General features: G+C 41.8%; 1 protein-coding gene across 1 annotated transcript in view; it reads right to left on the minus strand.

Moving 5' to 3' along the window:
* Positions 1-4,201: 4,201 nt before the first annotated feature.
* Foxo1 (forkhead box O1) overlaps positions 4,202-13,008 on the minus strand; it is a 93,398-nt gene continuing 84,591 nt past the window's right edge. The window contains exons 2-3 of the mRNA XM_046454151.2: positions 7,995-9,344; positions 4,202-7,499 (exon numbers count right to left, since the gene is read on the minus strand). Of these exons, the coding sequence (XP_046310107.1) occupies positions 8,007-9,344 (1,338 nt within the window). The 3' untranslated portion in view covers positions 4,202-7,499; positions 7,995-8,006. The remainder of the gene's footprint in view (positions 7,500-7,994; positions 9,345-13,008) is intronic.

The following is a 13,008-nucleotide window of genomic DNA, read 5'->3' on the forward strand; positions in this document are numbered from 1 at the left end:
CACCATGACAGTATCCTTACCAGAGAGATACAGCAGCTGTGATAACCTTAATAGCTGACCAGGGTAAAATGGAGTACAATCATTAGGAAGTGTTGAATATTTACTACTTCGGTTTTTAAATAAAATTTACTTAATATTGAATTTATCTAACTTGTTAATACAGAGTTATTAAAAATCAGCTCACAAAATTCCCACAAGTTTAACCATCTGTTCTTGGGAACTGAGCCACTGGGCCCAGGCACCCAACAGTATCCTCCTCAACATGAGTCTTTTCCTCTCCTTTCCTCCTTCCCTATTTTGCAGACGGATAGCCCACAAAAGGCACATGGAGACCTTGAGTCTAACTCTGCCCTGGGGTGAGGTCAAGGTCAAGTAAGGTAAAATGTCTCTGAACATCTTTAGTATATAGGTCCATGGTGAAGAACTCTTATGAGAACAATTATCACAAGTTTGTATTGGGCATGTATCAGGTTCACAATTTAGTACTGGTAGTACTTCTAGAGTTTCTGAGGAAAGCCTAATAACTCTCCTGGAATTCGAGTCTGGCAAGCTACCTACTCCCCTTGCTTAAGAGATGGAGAACAGCAAATGGAAATGCAGAAAAACTTGAATGAACCAAGCATCCCCGCCCGAAAAGGCTTCCAGTTCCAGGGACAGGAACCAATGTGCTCTTCTGTCCCCAAGAGCAGGTCTGAGAAGGAAAAGAAGGGCATTTGGGGTGAGACATTATCTCACCTGCTGCACTGTCCCCAACCTCCACTCCGGTATGACCCTCACCATAGAGGGGTATGGGAAAGCCACCGCTAGTCCTGTTCAGCAAGAGGGCTAGCTCTGCAGCTGCAGTAGGGCCCACTGATTTTCATGCAACAGCTCAGCTTAAAGCTCACAGCAGGTGAAGGCGGAGAAGCATCCTGCGACAGGCTAAGGACAGGTCAGGGATGGGCCAGGGAGGGGCCCTAGGCTCACACTGCCTTGAAGAGAACAGCAGTTTAGATGGTGGGTGGTGGAAATGAGCAGATGCTCAGGGAAACCTCACCTAAGCCAAAAATGTTTAAGGTGATGGATACATTAATTACCCTGATTTGACCATTACATAATGCTCTGTAACCTTGTATACATTAAACATCACAACACACCCCATAAATTATGTACAATTATGTGTCAATAAAAGAATGTAAAAATTTTAAAAAAGGAAAGAAGATGAACCAAAAAGCTCTCCTATTTACCCTGCAAGGGAGATGCCGACTATCCAGGAGCCCCACTAAGGAAGCAAATCCCCCAAACCTACTATTACCTAAGCTGACACCAACTCACATGAGCAGTTTTTCTCCCAGGCACAGGAAGCCACTCACAGACATTACCTCACCCTCTAATCCTTACATCAAACCTGTAAGGCAGGTAGCAGAAAGTATCCTCAACTTACCCATCTGTGGGGAAATGACTGCTCAAGCATTGGGAAGCTTTCCACTTTCCAAACACCCCATGGGCAGGCAACTCTGGCTTATTCTGGAATCAAGCACAGAAGTGCAAAGGGACCTCTCCTTTATCTCAATTCAAATCTGGTTTAAAATGGCCCACCAGCTGCCTGCTCACCTAACATCATTTCACTTGGGAAGTGATTTTATTAGTTACAATTCCCAAGATGGTCATAGAACCAAGAATCCAACAAGGCACCTAGCTACCTATCTGCAAACTTTTAATTTTGTGCGAATTCTGAAAGCTGATGTAGGTTCTGAAGCTCATGAAGAATGTGAAGAATGAATAGCAAGCTGTCACAAAGTTGCCTTTCTTTCCCTGAAGAATGAAAATCTCTAGTGCAAGCAAGACTTCTACTTTTGGGACTTCTGAACCTGTAAAGGTACTAATGGTCAGTAAGTTTCTTCAGCCTGAAGGTTCATGGGGAATATCAAGCTAAGAAAAATTGGCTTAAGTCCAGGGAATCTCTTTTTTGCCCTCTCTCCTCTAATAGGTGGGTGCCTTCCCAGAATGGAGCTTCCTCCTCTCACAACCATACTGCTAAAACCAGACATCTGCACAGAAGGTGTCCTCTTCCCAGCTGGCTTCAAAAAGGGAGAGTTCTTACCTTCTAGATGCCTGACAGTCTGTAGCTTCCTCTAGCCTATGGATCCTCAGGCCTTCATCTCTCACCTTGGTGGGCTCCATTTCATATCTGGTTTTCAGACGTACTGCCCACTACCACCCAGGACCACCTGCCTCCCTTCCTCCTTCATCCCAGGATATACCTACCTTCTTTTGTATCCCATCCCAGTCTCACACATTTTCCTGTTACTTAACCCATTAAGTCCCAAATCTTCAATTTCTATGAATAGTTCAATGAGACCAACATAGGTGACTTAAAATAGGTTGGAAATAATAATATAGAGTTCATTGTATAATTTTTATCATAAATATTAATATTACTAATGAATTAACATTAATAGATATGCTCAGTAATTATTCACTTGTTATTTTCTTCAGAAGAACTCTAAAACCACAAATATTTTTCAAAGTTGCCACAAGTGGTATATTTGTTGCTCGATTTAAATTCCTATAGGTGTTCCATAAATGGGACGATGGGACATAATGCATTAAACTTGAAAACACCTGATTCCATATATATACATTATTGCTAGAGCAACTTTTACATCAAATAATGAAACAATCACAATAAGGAAACCTACCATGAATACACCCTCATTTTAGAGGCCACAGCCCAACTGTAGGCTCACATGCCCTAACAAGCACTTTCAAATGATATGAGGTTCAATGTATATATGACAGTGTCTACTTCAGAGACTGCCACTTAATACAGTGCTTGGTTCAGCCGTCCACCTACCTAATGTGACCACACCAACCACTGTAAGGTTGAATAGCTTAATTATCATTACAGTCCACCTCAAACACGGAGAAACAGCCAAGGCAAAGTCCTCAGTGTGGCTGGTTCACAGGTCAAGAAGCAATCCTAGGTACACATCCTGATCTACTACCATCACTTGTTACAGCAGGGACCTAGATATTGTCAAAGGAAGGAAGTCTCTGCCCTTAAAGAGCTAAGCAACAAGCTCCTCCCAAGGTATCACTCAAGAAGGTTTTCCTGCTTGTGTTCTTGACAAAGTAATGTAAAATGTGGGCACTGTTCTCAAGAAATGCATCAGATGCATGGTTTTGTGTGAATGCACAGGTTATGAAAGCTGGAAGTAGGTCTTTTTGCATTTGGACTTGGTCAGCAGTTTTCACACTTATCTGTGCATGAACCTCAGGATCCGGGAACATATGCTTTTACCTGTTCTATACAGCAGGCTTCTGATCCATGTTCCACTTCAGGAGGAGGAGGAAATACAACCCTGCAAGATCACCGACCTACTGGTCTCAAGAGATAAATATTAGAAAGAATTATTTCCTTGTTATTCTAATTCATTCACCCACCTGCCCACTAGTATTCAAAGCAAGCAGAGACCTGGGCTTAAGCCTTGTTTTAAAATGCATTTGAGGGCTGGGGATGTGGCTTAAGCAGGAGCGCGCTCGCCTGGCATGCGTGCGGCCCGGGTTCGACCCTCAGCACCACATACAAACAAAGATGTTGTGTCCGCCGATAACTAAAAAATAAATATTAAAAATCTCTCTCTCTCTTTAAAAAAAATAAAATAAAATGCATTTGAACCATGTTACTGGAATCCTAGTTCATTCCTCAGGCAGATTCTGAGCAAACATGGAAACTTCTGACCTGCAATCACTGAAAGGACTCATCATCCTCCTCTAACCAGGTGTGTAGTGGTGACAGTAGCACATCTGGACCTGGAAGGCCACCATCTCCTCCATACTACTGGTGTCTGCCTGCCCGTGGCCTCCTATTCAGGACCCTCCTGTCTCGCCTTCACATTGCTTTCACCTCCAGCACGGTCTGTTCTACCATGAGATTTTACTGGAATTTACTTCGGAATTACTGGAGCAGAAGTAGTTTTAGACATTTCAACGATTAAGTACTCCAGGACTGCTTGTTAGCAGAGACTGTACTTGTTCCATCTCCGGGGACAAGGCTTGGTTCTAGAGGGATTGTTCCCCTTTCCTCCAAAGGAAATACCAGATTTGAATAAACATGTGATTAAAAGGTTTAACTCAAGTACTTGATAGCTAAACAAACAAAAATTTCTAATGAAGAGCTTATTCTGAACAATTATAAGTAAAGAAAGACACCAAACCATTTAAAGATAATTTATGTACATTTATGGCTTTATACAATTATAGCAAAGATTGTTCTTGTGTCTGTAAGTACATCAGCATCATCAGGCACTTCTCAGAGGGTATCAGAACAGGGACATGGAATCTGCACTGTTACTAAACTCATGTGGAAATGTGGGAGGGCGTGACTATCCTGACGGGACTTACATGGCCACCCTGGCCACAGTGCCAGGCTGGGCCCCACCTTAAGAAGAGGCCAATTTTAATGCCAAGCTATTTGTTTGCATAAACCACACTGTACTTTTAACTGAATGATTACTCCCAAACTGAAACCACTAGAGAAACTTCTAATTTTAAAATCAGTTATAAATTAGGAACTCTTAAGAACTAGAAGAATTTCAAGTTTGGGGTGGGAGCCTGAGGGAATATTGGTAACATATACTGAGCAGCTGAACAAGTCCAAATTGTACACCTTTGGAGAACTATTTCCATTTTAAGTATCCTTATCCTTTTCTTGGCATGTTCCACTGATTTACTGCTAACTGAGATACAATTTTCTAATCAACCTAGACTTTGTCAGTTTGTCAAAGCAGAACTTTCCAAGTAATGCATCTATTACCTAAATATAGTCCATACATCTATATTACGGAAACAATACATCTTTATATTTAAAATATCTGAATAGCTCTATAATACAATATGCTTTTAATAACAGTACAAACCAGAGGAAATAAATCAAACAAGGCTGCATAGGTGATATCATTTGCACATTTCACAAAGCAGTCATGTACAATAATATACTAATTATTCCAGAAAGTCAGTATTCTTACAGAAAAAGAACTCCTGGAGGCCACATGATGTTTACTTTCCAAATAGACAAGATGCTTTTCCCTGGACTTTCGGTACACAGAGAGGTGTCCAGGATTTATATTTGGGCTTTAACACCAAGAAAAATGGGGCATGGGTTGTAGAGTGAGCAGGACAAACTCAGGAGGAAGAAATACCTTCCAAAAGTCATTCTACGAAGTAGTAAGAGTTTACAGTGATTTCAGCTGTAGATGCCTCTGCAATGAACGCCAAGGCTCCCTCTGTAATGGTGAAGCGATGGTATGTGAGGGAAGGAAAATGAGAAGACACAGGAACAGAAATGAGCACCCGAGTTCTATGACACCAACAAGTTCTATTATGTATGCAGGAGGCTCTGCTTGGGGGAAACTAAGCTTTCTAAAACAAGCCATGTTTTGGAGTGCCCGAACAGAAAATGGTCAGAGGGGTGGCTGCTTAGAGTGTTTGGAACAGTAAAAATCACAGTGGGAAGCTTACAACAGAGCCGGCCTACTGCTGGAAATCGATCATGAACACATGTGTTCTTGTTAAATGTGCAGGAAAAATGAAGCCAATGAAGATGCAATTAACATACTAGGAAAAAAGCAAGGGTGGTTTAGGCTGTGTGCACAGAAACCAGAGCCTTCTCAAGAAAGCAAAAGGAAAACTGTGTGCACCTGTCTCTTTCTGGGATGATTTCAGACTTTCCACATGATTTACATGATTTGAAACAGACTGAATGGGAGGAGAAGCCAATTAACCTAGTCTATCAGATTCAGGTAACTGGAAAGTATTAAAACGTAATGCTCACAGTTATAGTTTAGGTTGCTAAAGGCTGAAGAAATTGTCAAATTCTTTACTTTTAAACTAAAGCTTTTAAAATAAATTCAAATATACAGCTTACAGATGGTTTTCCAATTAATTGCCCCAATTTTTAAACAAGTTCTATTCCATCTGGTTGTCATTTATACTTATGAACATAAAGCATTCTAAAAAATCACTTAAGTCCCACTTTTAAAACTTCTTCCCTTCAACTTTGCAGGACAGAAGAGAAAGGGACAGAGTGAAGACTGACATGATTCCTCAAGACAGAGCTACAAAATCAACCATCAGGACCGAAATCAGAGCAGTTATAAGGAACACTTTTACTGAAGCATAACTCAAAAAGGTTAAGCTAAAAGAAACCCCAAATTTGACAAAAGAGTATTATTTTTAGATGCAGGTGCCCCTTCTGATTTCCAAACATTATGAGGCCTCCCCGGAGTAACTGCAACGATGCCACACACAGGCATCTATCAGAAGACTGGACACTATGCGGCACACATAGTTCACAGGGCAAGATAAGGTGAAATTTCTTAAAAATACATACATAAAAACATATTAAGTTCTTCTAAATACAAAACACAAAGTAAGTGTCCATAACTATACATCACTTTCCTGCCCAAACAGGGCCAGAAACGTTGAGTATGCAGGTACTAATTACAATGATTTAAGATTAGTCAGAAACATCACCAAGTAGCATCCCAAGTGTACAAACCAGTTAAGCACGTATAAAATTAGTACTAATCCAGTTAGAAATACAAAATGAAAATCATGAGTGCTGCCCCAAATACCTGTGATTCCACAAATTTACAAGCAGACAATGTAACAAAGTAGATTCTAGTTTTAAGAAAACATTACAGTTCAATATCTATTCCAAAAATGATCTCAAGTTGCAACAATAACATCAAAAATCATTTATCTGGAAATTAGAACCATTTTAAGTATTTGTACAAATTCGCAAATAACAAAATAAACACAACAACAAAAAAAAATAGAAAAGACCTGTACAAGGCTGGCATTTAATCTATTTCCCCCCCAAAGTTTGATAAGTCCATTAATTCAGCAGATTGATAACAGGCTACTTGGTTCTCATGTGAATCCTGTGGCATGTGAACAGGTCCAAAGCTGTTTAATGGAGGTGCAGAATGAAGATCTTAGTTCTTTGTGATCACTTCAGCAGAACACAGGTGGTACAAACAAAAGTTCAACTTATCAAGACATGAGACCATCACAGTATTACAAAAAGAGTATAAACTTTCCTTGGACCAAATGGATATTCCAAAAAACAAAAACAAAACAACAACAAACCAAAAACACACAGATACAATTCTGTATCTACTGCTTATATACAAAACTTGAAAGCACACCAGGATCTGAAAGTCTTTTCTGCAATTATATGGTGTAGTGAGTTTGGCACTTCATTGTAATGAAATTTCCAATGGCACAGTCCTTATCTACAGCAGCACATAACCTGCAAACACTGGGCAAACATCCTGTACAGGAAAAGTGTCTTTGCTGCCAAGTCTGACGAAAGGAAAAAAGGATTTTTTGTGTGTGTGTGTGTGTGTGTGTGTGTTAAATCAAGAAAACTAAAGGAGGGGTGAAGGACATCTTTGGACTGCTTCTCTCAGTTCCTGCTGTCAGACAATCTGAAGTACGTTCATAAGTGTAGCCTAGGGGGAAAAACACAAACATACACACATATACACACACAGTGAAAATACAGCCAAATTAAAATCAATTCAACTTCACAAACTAGAATGATACACATACTTGGGGTGGGGGCTAGGGGAAGCTAGTGCTTTCTCAAACTGCTCTAAAAAATCATTCATTGGAAAAAAAGTTCCACTTTAAAAAGACCCCTTCAGCATTTGATTTGTATCAAATGTACTCATTTATTGAAGAGCTACTAAAAAGATGAAGCCATCTAACTGTCAAAAAATCTTTAAAGCAGTTAAAAAGATGCTTTCTTGTATTTTTAAGCTCAAAAGGCAAATGGATAAGCTGCAAAAAAGGGGAGTGGGGAATGGATAAAAGATGTCTTGCTGCAAGGGACAGTCAGTTGATATCAAGAAAGTCCTAACCATGGAGACACGTGGCAAATTACCGTGTTCCTCTCTTTTAAGTTCTACTCTTCAAGAGGCCTTTTGATATTGGGGTGAACTTACCTGCTCACTAACTCAGCCTGACACCCAGCTGTGTGTCGTCGTCTTGACACCGTGCGGGAAGCTTTGGTTGGGCAACACATTGTCAAAGTTAAAATCCAAGGTATCTCCATCCATGAGGTCGTTCCGAATTATGGATTCCATGTCACAGTCCAAGCGCTCAATAAACATGCCGTCCAAGTCACTGGGGAGCTTCTCCTGGTGGAGAACGCCCATCCTGCCATAGCCATTGCAGCTGCTCACTGAGGAGTAGCCACCCACGGCACTCATCTGCATGTGGTGGGGCAGAGGCACTTGTAAAGGTGTCTTCACTGGGGTCAGGCGGTTCATACCCGAGGTGTGAGGCATGGTGTTCACCGTGTGGGGCAGGGCACGCCCATTAACTGCAGATGTTTGCTGGGCATGTCCAGGGTGGGTATGGGAGCTGGGATTCATCATTTTATTATGAGATGCCTGGTTGCCATAGGCTGGCATGACTGAATTAGGACCCAACATCACATTCTGGCCCAGAACCCGGCTGTTGGGTTGGGCCACCCCAGGATCAACTGATGACATAATGTCATTATGGGGAGGAGAATCAGAAGTAAGTAACTCCTTCAAGAGTCCCTGTGCACAGTTAAACTGATTCAATCCTCCATAGCTTGATTTGTTGTCCTGCAGTGTTTGCATAGGCATCTGGGACAAAGGGCTCATGCTGGACTGGCCATATGTATATTTTTGGTAGTTTGGACTGGGTGAGTTCAGACTGGTGCTTGGTGGTGCAAACGAGTAGCATGGTGTCTGCTGCATCATGCTGCCAGGTGATGACTGGGTTGAAACAGTTAATGACGTTGGGGATGACAGAAGGTTGAGATTATCCAAAAGGTTTTCCATGTTTTCAGGATTGCTTATCTCAGACAGACTGGGCAGAGTAGAAGCCATCTTTGAGGCAGATGGTGGGTACACCAGAGAATGCACATCCCCATCTCCCAGATCATCTTGTTCCGTCATAATGGGAGAAAGTCTCCCACTAATAGTACTAGCATTAGAGCTAGTTCGAGGGCGAAAGGTACTCCAGTTATCGAAGTCATCGTTGCTGTGGGAGCCAGGGCTCGCAGGCCACTTGGAAAACTGAGATCCAGGGCTGTCGCCAGCACCCTCCTGGCCAGACTGAAGGGATGCTTTCTTCTTGGCGGCTCGGCCTCGGCTCTTAGCAAATTTACTGTTGTTGTCCATGGATGCAGCTCTTCTCCTGGGGGATTTTCCACTCTTGCCTCCCTCTGGATTGAGCATCCACCAAGAACTTTTTCCAGTTCCTTCATTCTGCACACGTATGAACTTGCTGTGTAGAGACAGATTATGACGAATTGAATTCTGTAAAGCAAACACATAATATCAGAAGTATAATACTTCTCCACTTGGAAAGTTAACTATTCAACATGTCTTATATGGAAGACAGGTAAAATTTTAGAAGAATTTATGGTACAGATTGAATCTGAACAGTCATAATAGCTCTAGACCCAATACAAAAGATCTCAAGCTGGTGTAGGAAAAATAGCACCTATATCTTTAAATTAAATAAGCATGAGTAAAAACACCTTTTTATATGGCTACATTTTATGGGGAAATTACAGGGACTGGTTTTAAAAACCACTAAAGTTGGGCAGGGGTTGTGGCTCAATGGTAGGCACTTGCCTAGCACATGTGAGGCACTGAGTTCCATCCTCAGCACCACATAAAATAGACAAATAAAATAAAGGTATTGTGTCATCTACAAATAAAAAAATCTTTTAAAAAACACTAAAGTTTTGCACACTGTAATGCTATGCAAACAGTAGTGAATATCAAAGTACCATCACGACCCCTTTCCATTCCATTATTCCTCAAATTGCTAGTTCTCTTAAAATGGATCAGGCCATTTATACCAAGTGAGAAGTTTTATTTCACTGGGCCCACATTATTGTGGGAGTGGGGAGATGAAACCAGGTATATTCTCAGTTAAAACCTAGAAGCCTAAAAACTTTATACCTTGGAATTCCATTAGCCTTTCAAGTTGATAACAGGAAACAGTCAATCTTTTTGTATTTGAGAGAGTTAACTGACCAATAAAGGAAAAATTTCCATTCAAGTAGTACCCCTCTACCCTAATAACCAACTAACTCTATGACCTTGCATTAGGAGCTATATTCTGTCCAAAAAGGTAACTGGAGAGGACAAACAGGAGTGGAGGAACACAATTCTAAATTGTGTGTCTCCACTCTTTTTATGAGGGATATGGGAAGAGCTTAGAGGGAGCTTAGAGGTATATTGTACAGACAAACCCACAACTGCAAATATATGAGGAAAAAGGACCACAGTCTCTTAGGCTTCAGCTGTAGACAAGGAAGCCCCAATATAATTCTCCTACTCAACACGTGGCCAGACTCCTGACATTTGGGAGAGCCTATGGGAAACAAATAGAGCTTATCTGACAGTTTCTGCCCCAGCACAGTTTGGGGCACAGTCACTGTCTGTTCAAGCAGCAGCCTCAGGAGCCTGATCTCTAGTGCAGGAGCAGGACACTGAATATATTAGACCCCTGAGTTCCTTGGCCTCCTCTGCCAAATGGGTGCAAGGTTCAGCTGACTGAGAACCCTCCCTCCCTGCAGTCCCTCTCTGGAGCCACAAAAAGGCTCTGTCCGGATTTGTGGTCACCCAGGGAAGTAGGTACACTACCCATATCCTCTTGCTATTGACCAGGGGCAAGGATGCCCCCAAGTACCCACCACTGCACCAGAGCAGATCCTCTGCACAGCAGGACAGTGCCAGGTTCACACACAACCCTGAGTTCTCTTTGTCTTTCTCACTGAAGGAGGTGGAAAACAGAAAGAGGGGTAGAAAACCTTGCTTTCTAAAAGAAGACACAAAAATCAGAAGGAAGCCCAATAGTCAGAGCTGAAAAAAACACATTTCAAAATGCTTTCGGTGCTACATTCTGTCCAAGAATTGCAGCACAGCAGCTATGTGACAAGCTCTTCTGCCAGGGTGCCCAGGACACAGGTCAAATACAGCTGAACAAAAGCTTTCCTGGCTTGGATGCTAGGCAGGTGCATGGGCACACAGCAGTGACAGTCTCTTGTTTCCAAGACTTTCTCTTCCCACCTATGATTTATCCCCAACTCAAGACATGCCACAAGGAGGACACAGAGGCCATAAAAGATTTCCCGAAGAGGCTGAGGACTACATTTCTCTGTGTTCAATTTCATTCCCATAGATCCCCAAAATCTCACAGAAAGACCTCCTCTCTCTCTCTCTCTCTCTCTCTCTCTCTCAGCTACAGACTTATCTGCTATGCCCACAAAACTCTAGCAACCCAAGTTCTCAACTCTTTCTTAAAAGCAGCAGCCTGCCTGGAGAAGCACTGGAATGCAGCCAAGCGCTATGACCCTGCACCCTGGAACGCTGTCTACACACTGGAAGTCTGGGCATTTGCACAACATTCCATCATGACAGTTTTGTTCTCTGAACACAATAGACACACAGATAAGCTCAGATGAAACCTCTGGAAGAAAGGAAGCTTGACTCCTGTCCCTGTCACATTTAGTTAATGATAAAAGAGGAGAAAGATCTTCCCAGATAGCAGCTTCCTGGTAGTCTACACTGACCTGGGGAGAGTGGAGTGCAGCTTTACAACACCCAAGATGCAAGTGCAATTGAGGGCAGTGTTAACAAATACCACAGGAGACATCACAATGAAATCAAAAAAGTTCAAGAAGGTTCACTAATGCAGGTGGGTCATATACTAATTCAGTACTCATTTTTTTTTTAAAGCCATAGCAATCCCTTACTTATCAAAACATCACATTGCATATTTTTCTAAGAGGACATTTCAGGTCACTCTTTGAGTAAGAGAGCTGTCTACTAACTCTGCCAACAATTAAAAAAAATTTTTTTTTTTTTTTCCGAACAGGAAAAGGTTCGCTGTGCAGGGCTTGTTACATAAATTCCTGTTTTTCACACAGCCAGCAGGACATTAAAGAAGCTATGATTTCTATGGGGCAGGGTTTGGAAAGATGAATCTTGTAAAAATATGTGCTGCTATTACTGATGTTGTGTCTGTACTTCTATGCTGGACAAGAGTGTTATTCACACATGAGACTGTGGCAGAACCATCTGAGACTGCTGGACTCTGAGACACTTTGCTTTTGAACTCCCAACAATTCTTACCTGAGGAAAAAGGCAATGGGTGAGGACCAAGACTCATGTACTACCAATCACACCAATCCTGTGTTTCTGCATGATGCTATCAGAGAAAGAGCCAATACTCAATAAACGTGTGCTGCTGACTGATCCCCAAAACATTAGAGAGGCATGATGTCTTACATCCACACCATGTATCATAATTCATGTAGCAATTAGTGCCAATCCACATTGGAACCTATACTGTTCTAGGAGAAGGACACAAGAAGGATCAGACAGAGTCTGCCCTCTGTAAGTTTTATGACCTGAGATCAAATGACACACATAGGACTGTCCAGGATCTTTGACCTTTTTTACTCCAAAGCTGTTACCCCCACACACAGCTTCTGTCTCAGTCCAAATATCCTTTTCTTCTGAAAGCATTTCTTGATAATCCATACATCCAGCAGCTCTGTAACACGGGACACCTTGCTTAGCCAGTTTATGCCTCTGCTATGTGGGGCCCAGGGCATCTGGCTCCCCATGCACTGTGAACTGTTAATGTGAACACAGGAGCCTTGTCTATCTTCCTGTGCCCGATCTCCTCACAGCAGCATCACCAAGTAGGCGCTGGAGCATCTGCTGGACAGACTCATAGCTCCTACATTGACAAGGCTTTGAGAAGATTTAATAAAATAATACGTGTAAAATGCTTGCCTCAATCAAAATTAGTGATGTTATTGTTATCACTACCAGGATAATGGTATCTACAGAATAATCTGTTTTGCAGACTTATCTATATTATAAATGTTGGTCTCATTTCCTTATAATCATACCTTCCACTTTTCCCACTAACATGAGGCTTTTATGTTCTTTACTT

Source organism: Marmota monax, unplaced genomic scaffold (assembly GCF_021218885.2).
Source record: "Marmota monax isolate L192 unplaced genomic scaffold, Marmota_monax_Labrador192_F-V1.1 WCK01_AAM20220418_F8-fsc00011, whole genome shotgun sequence".
Taxonomy (NCBI): domain Eukaryota; kingdom Metazoa; phylum Chordata; class Mammalia; order Rodentia; family Sciuridae; genus Marmota; species Marmota monax.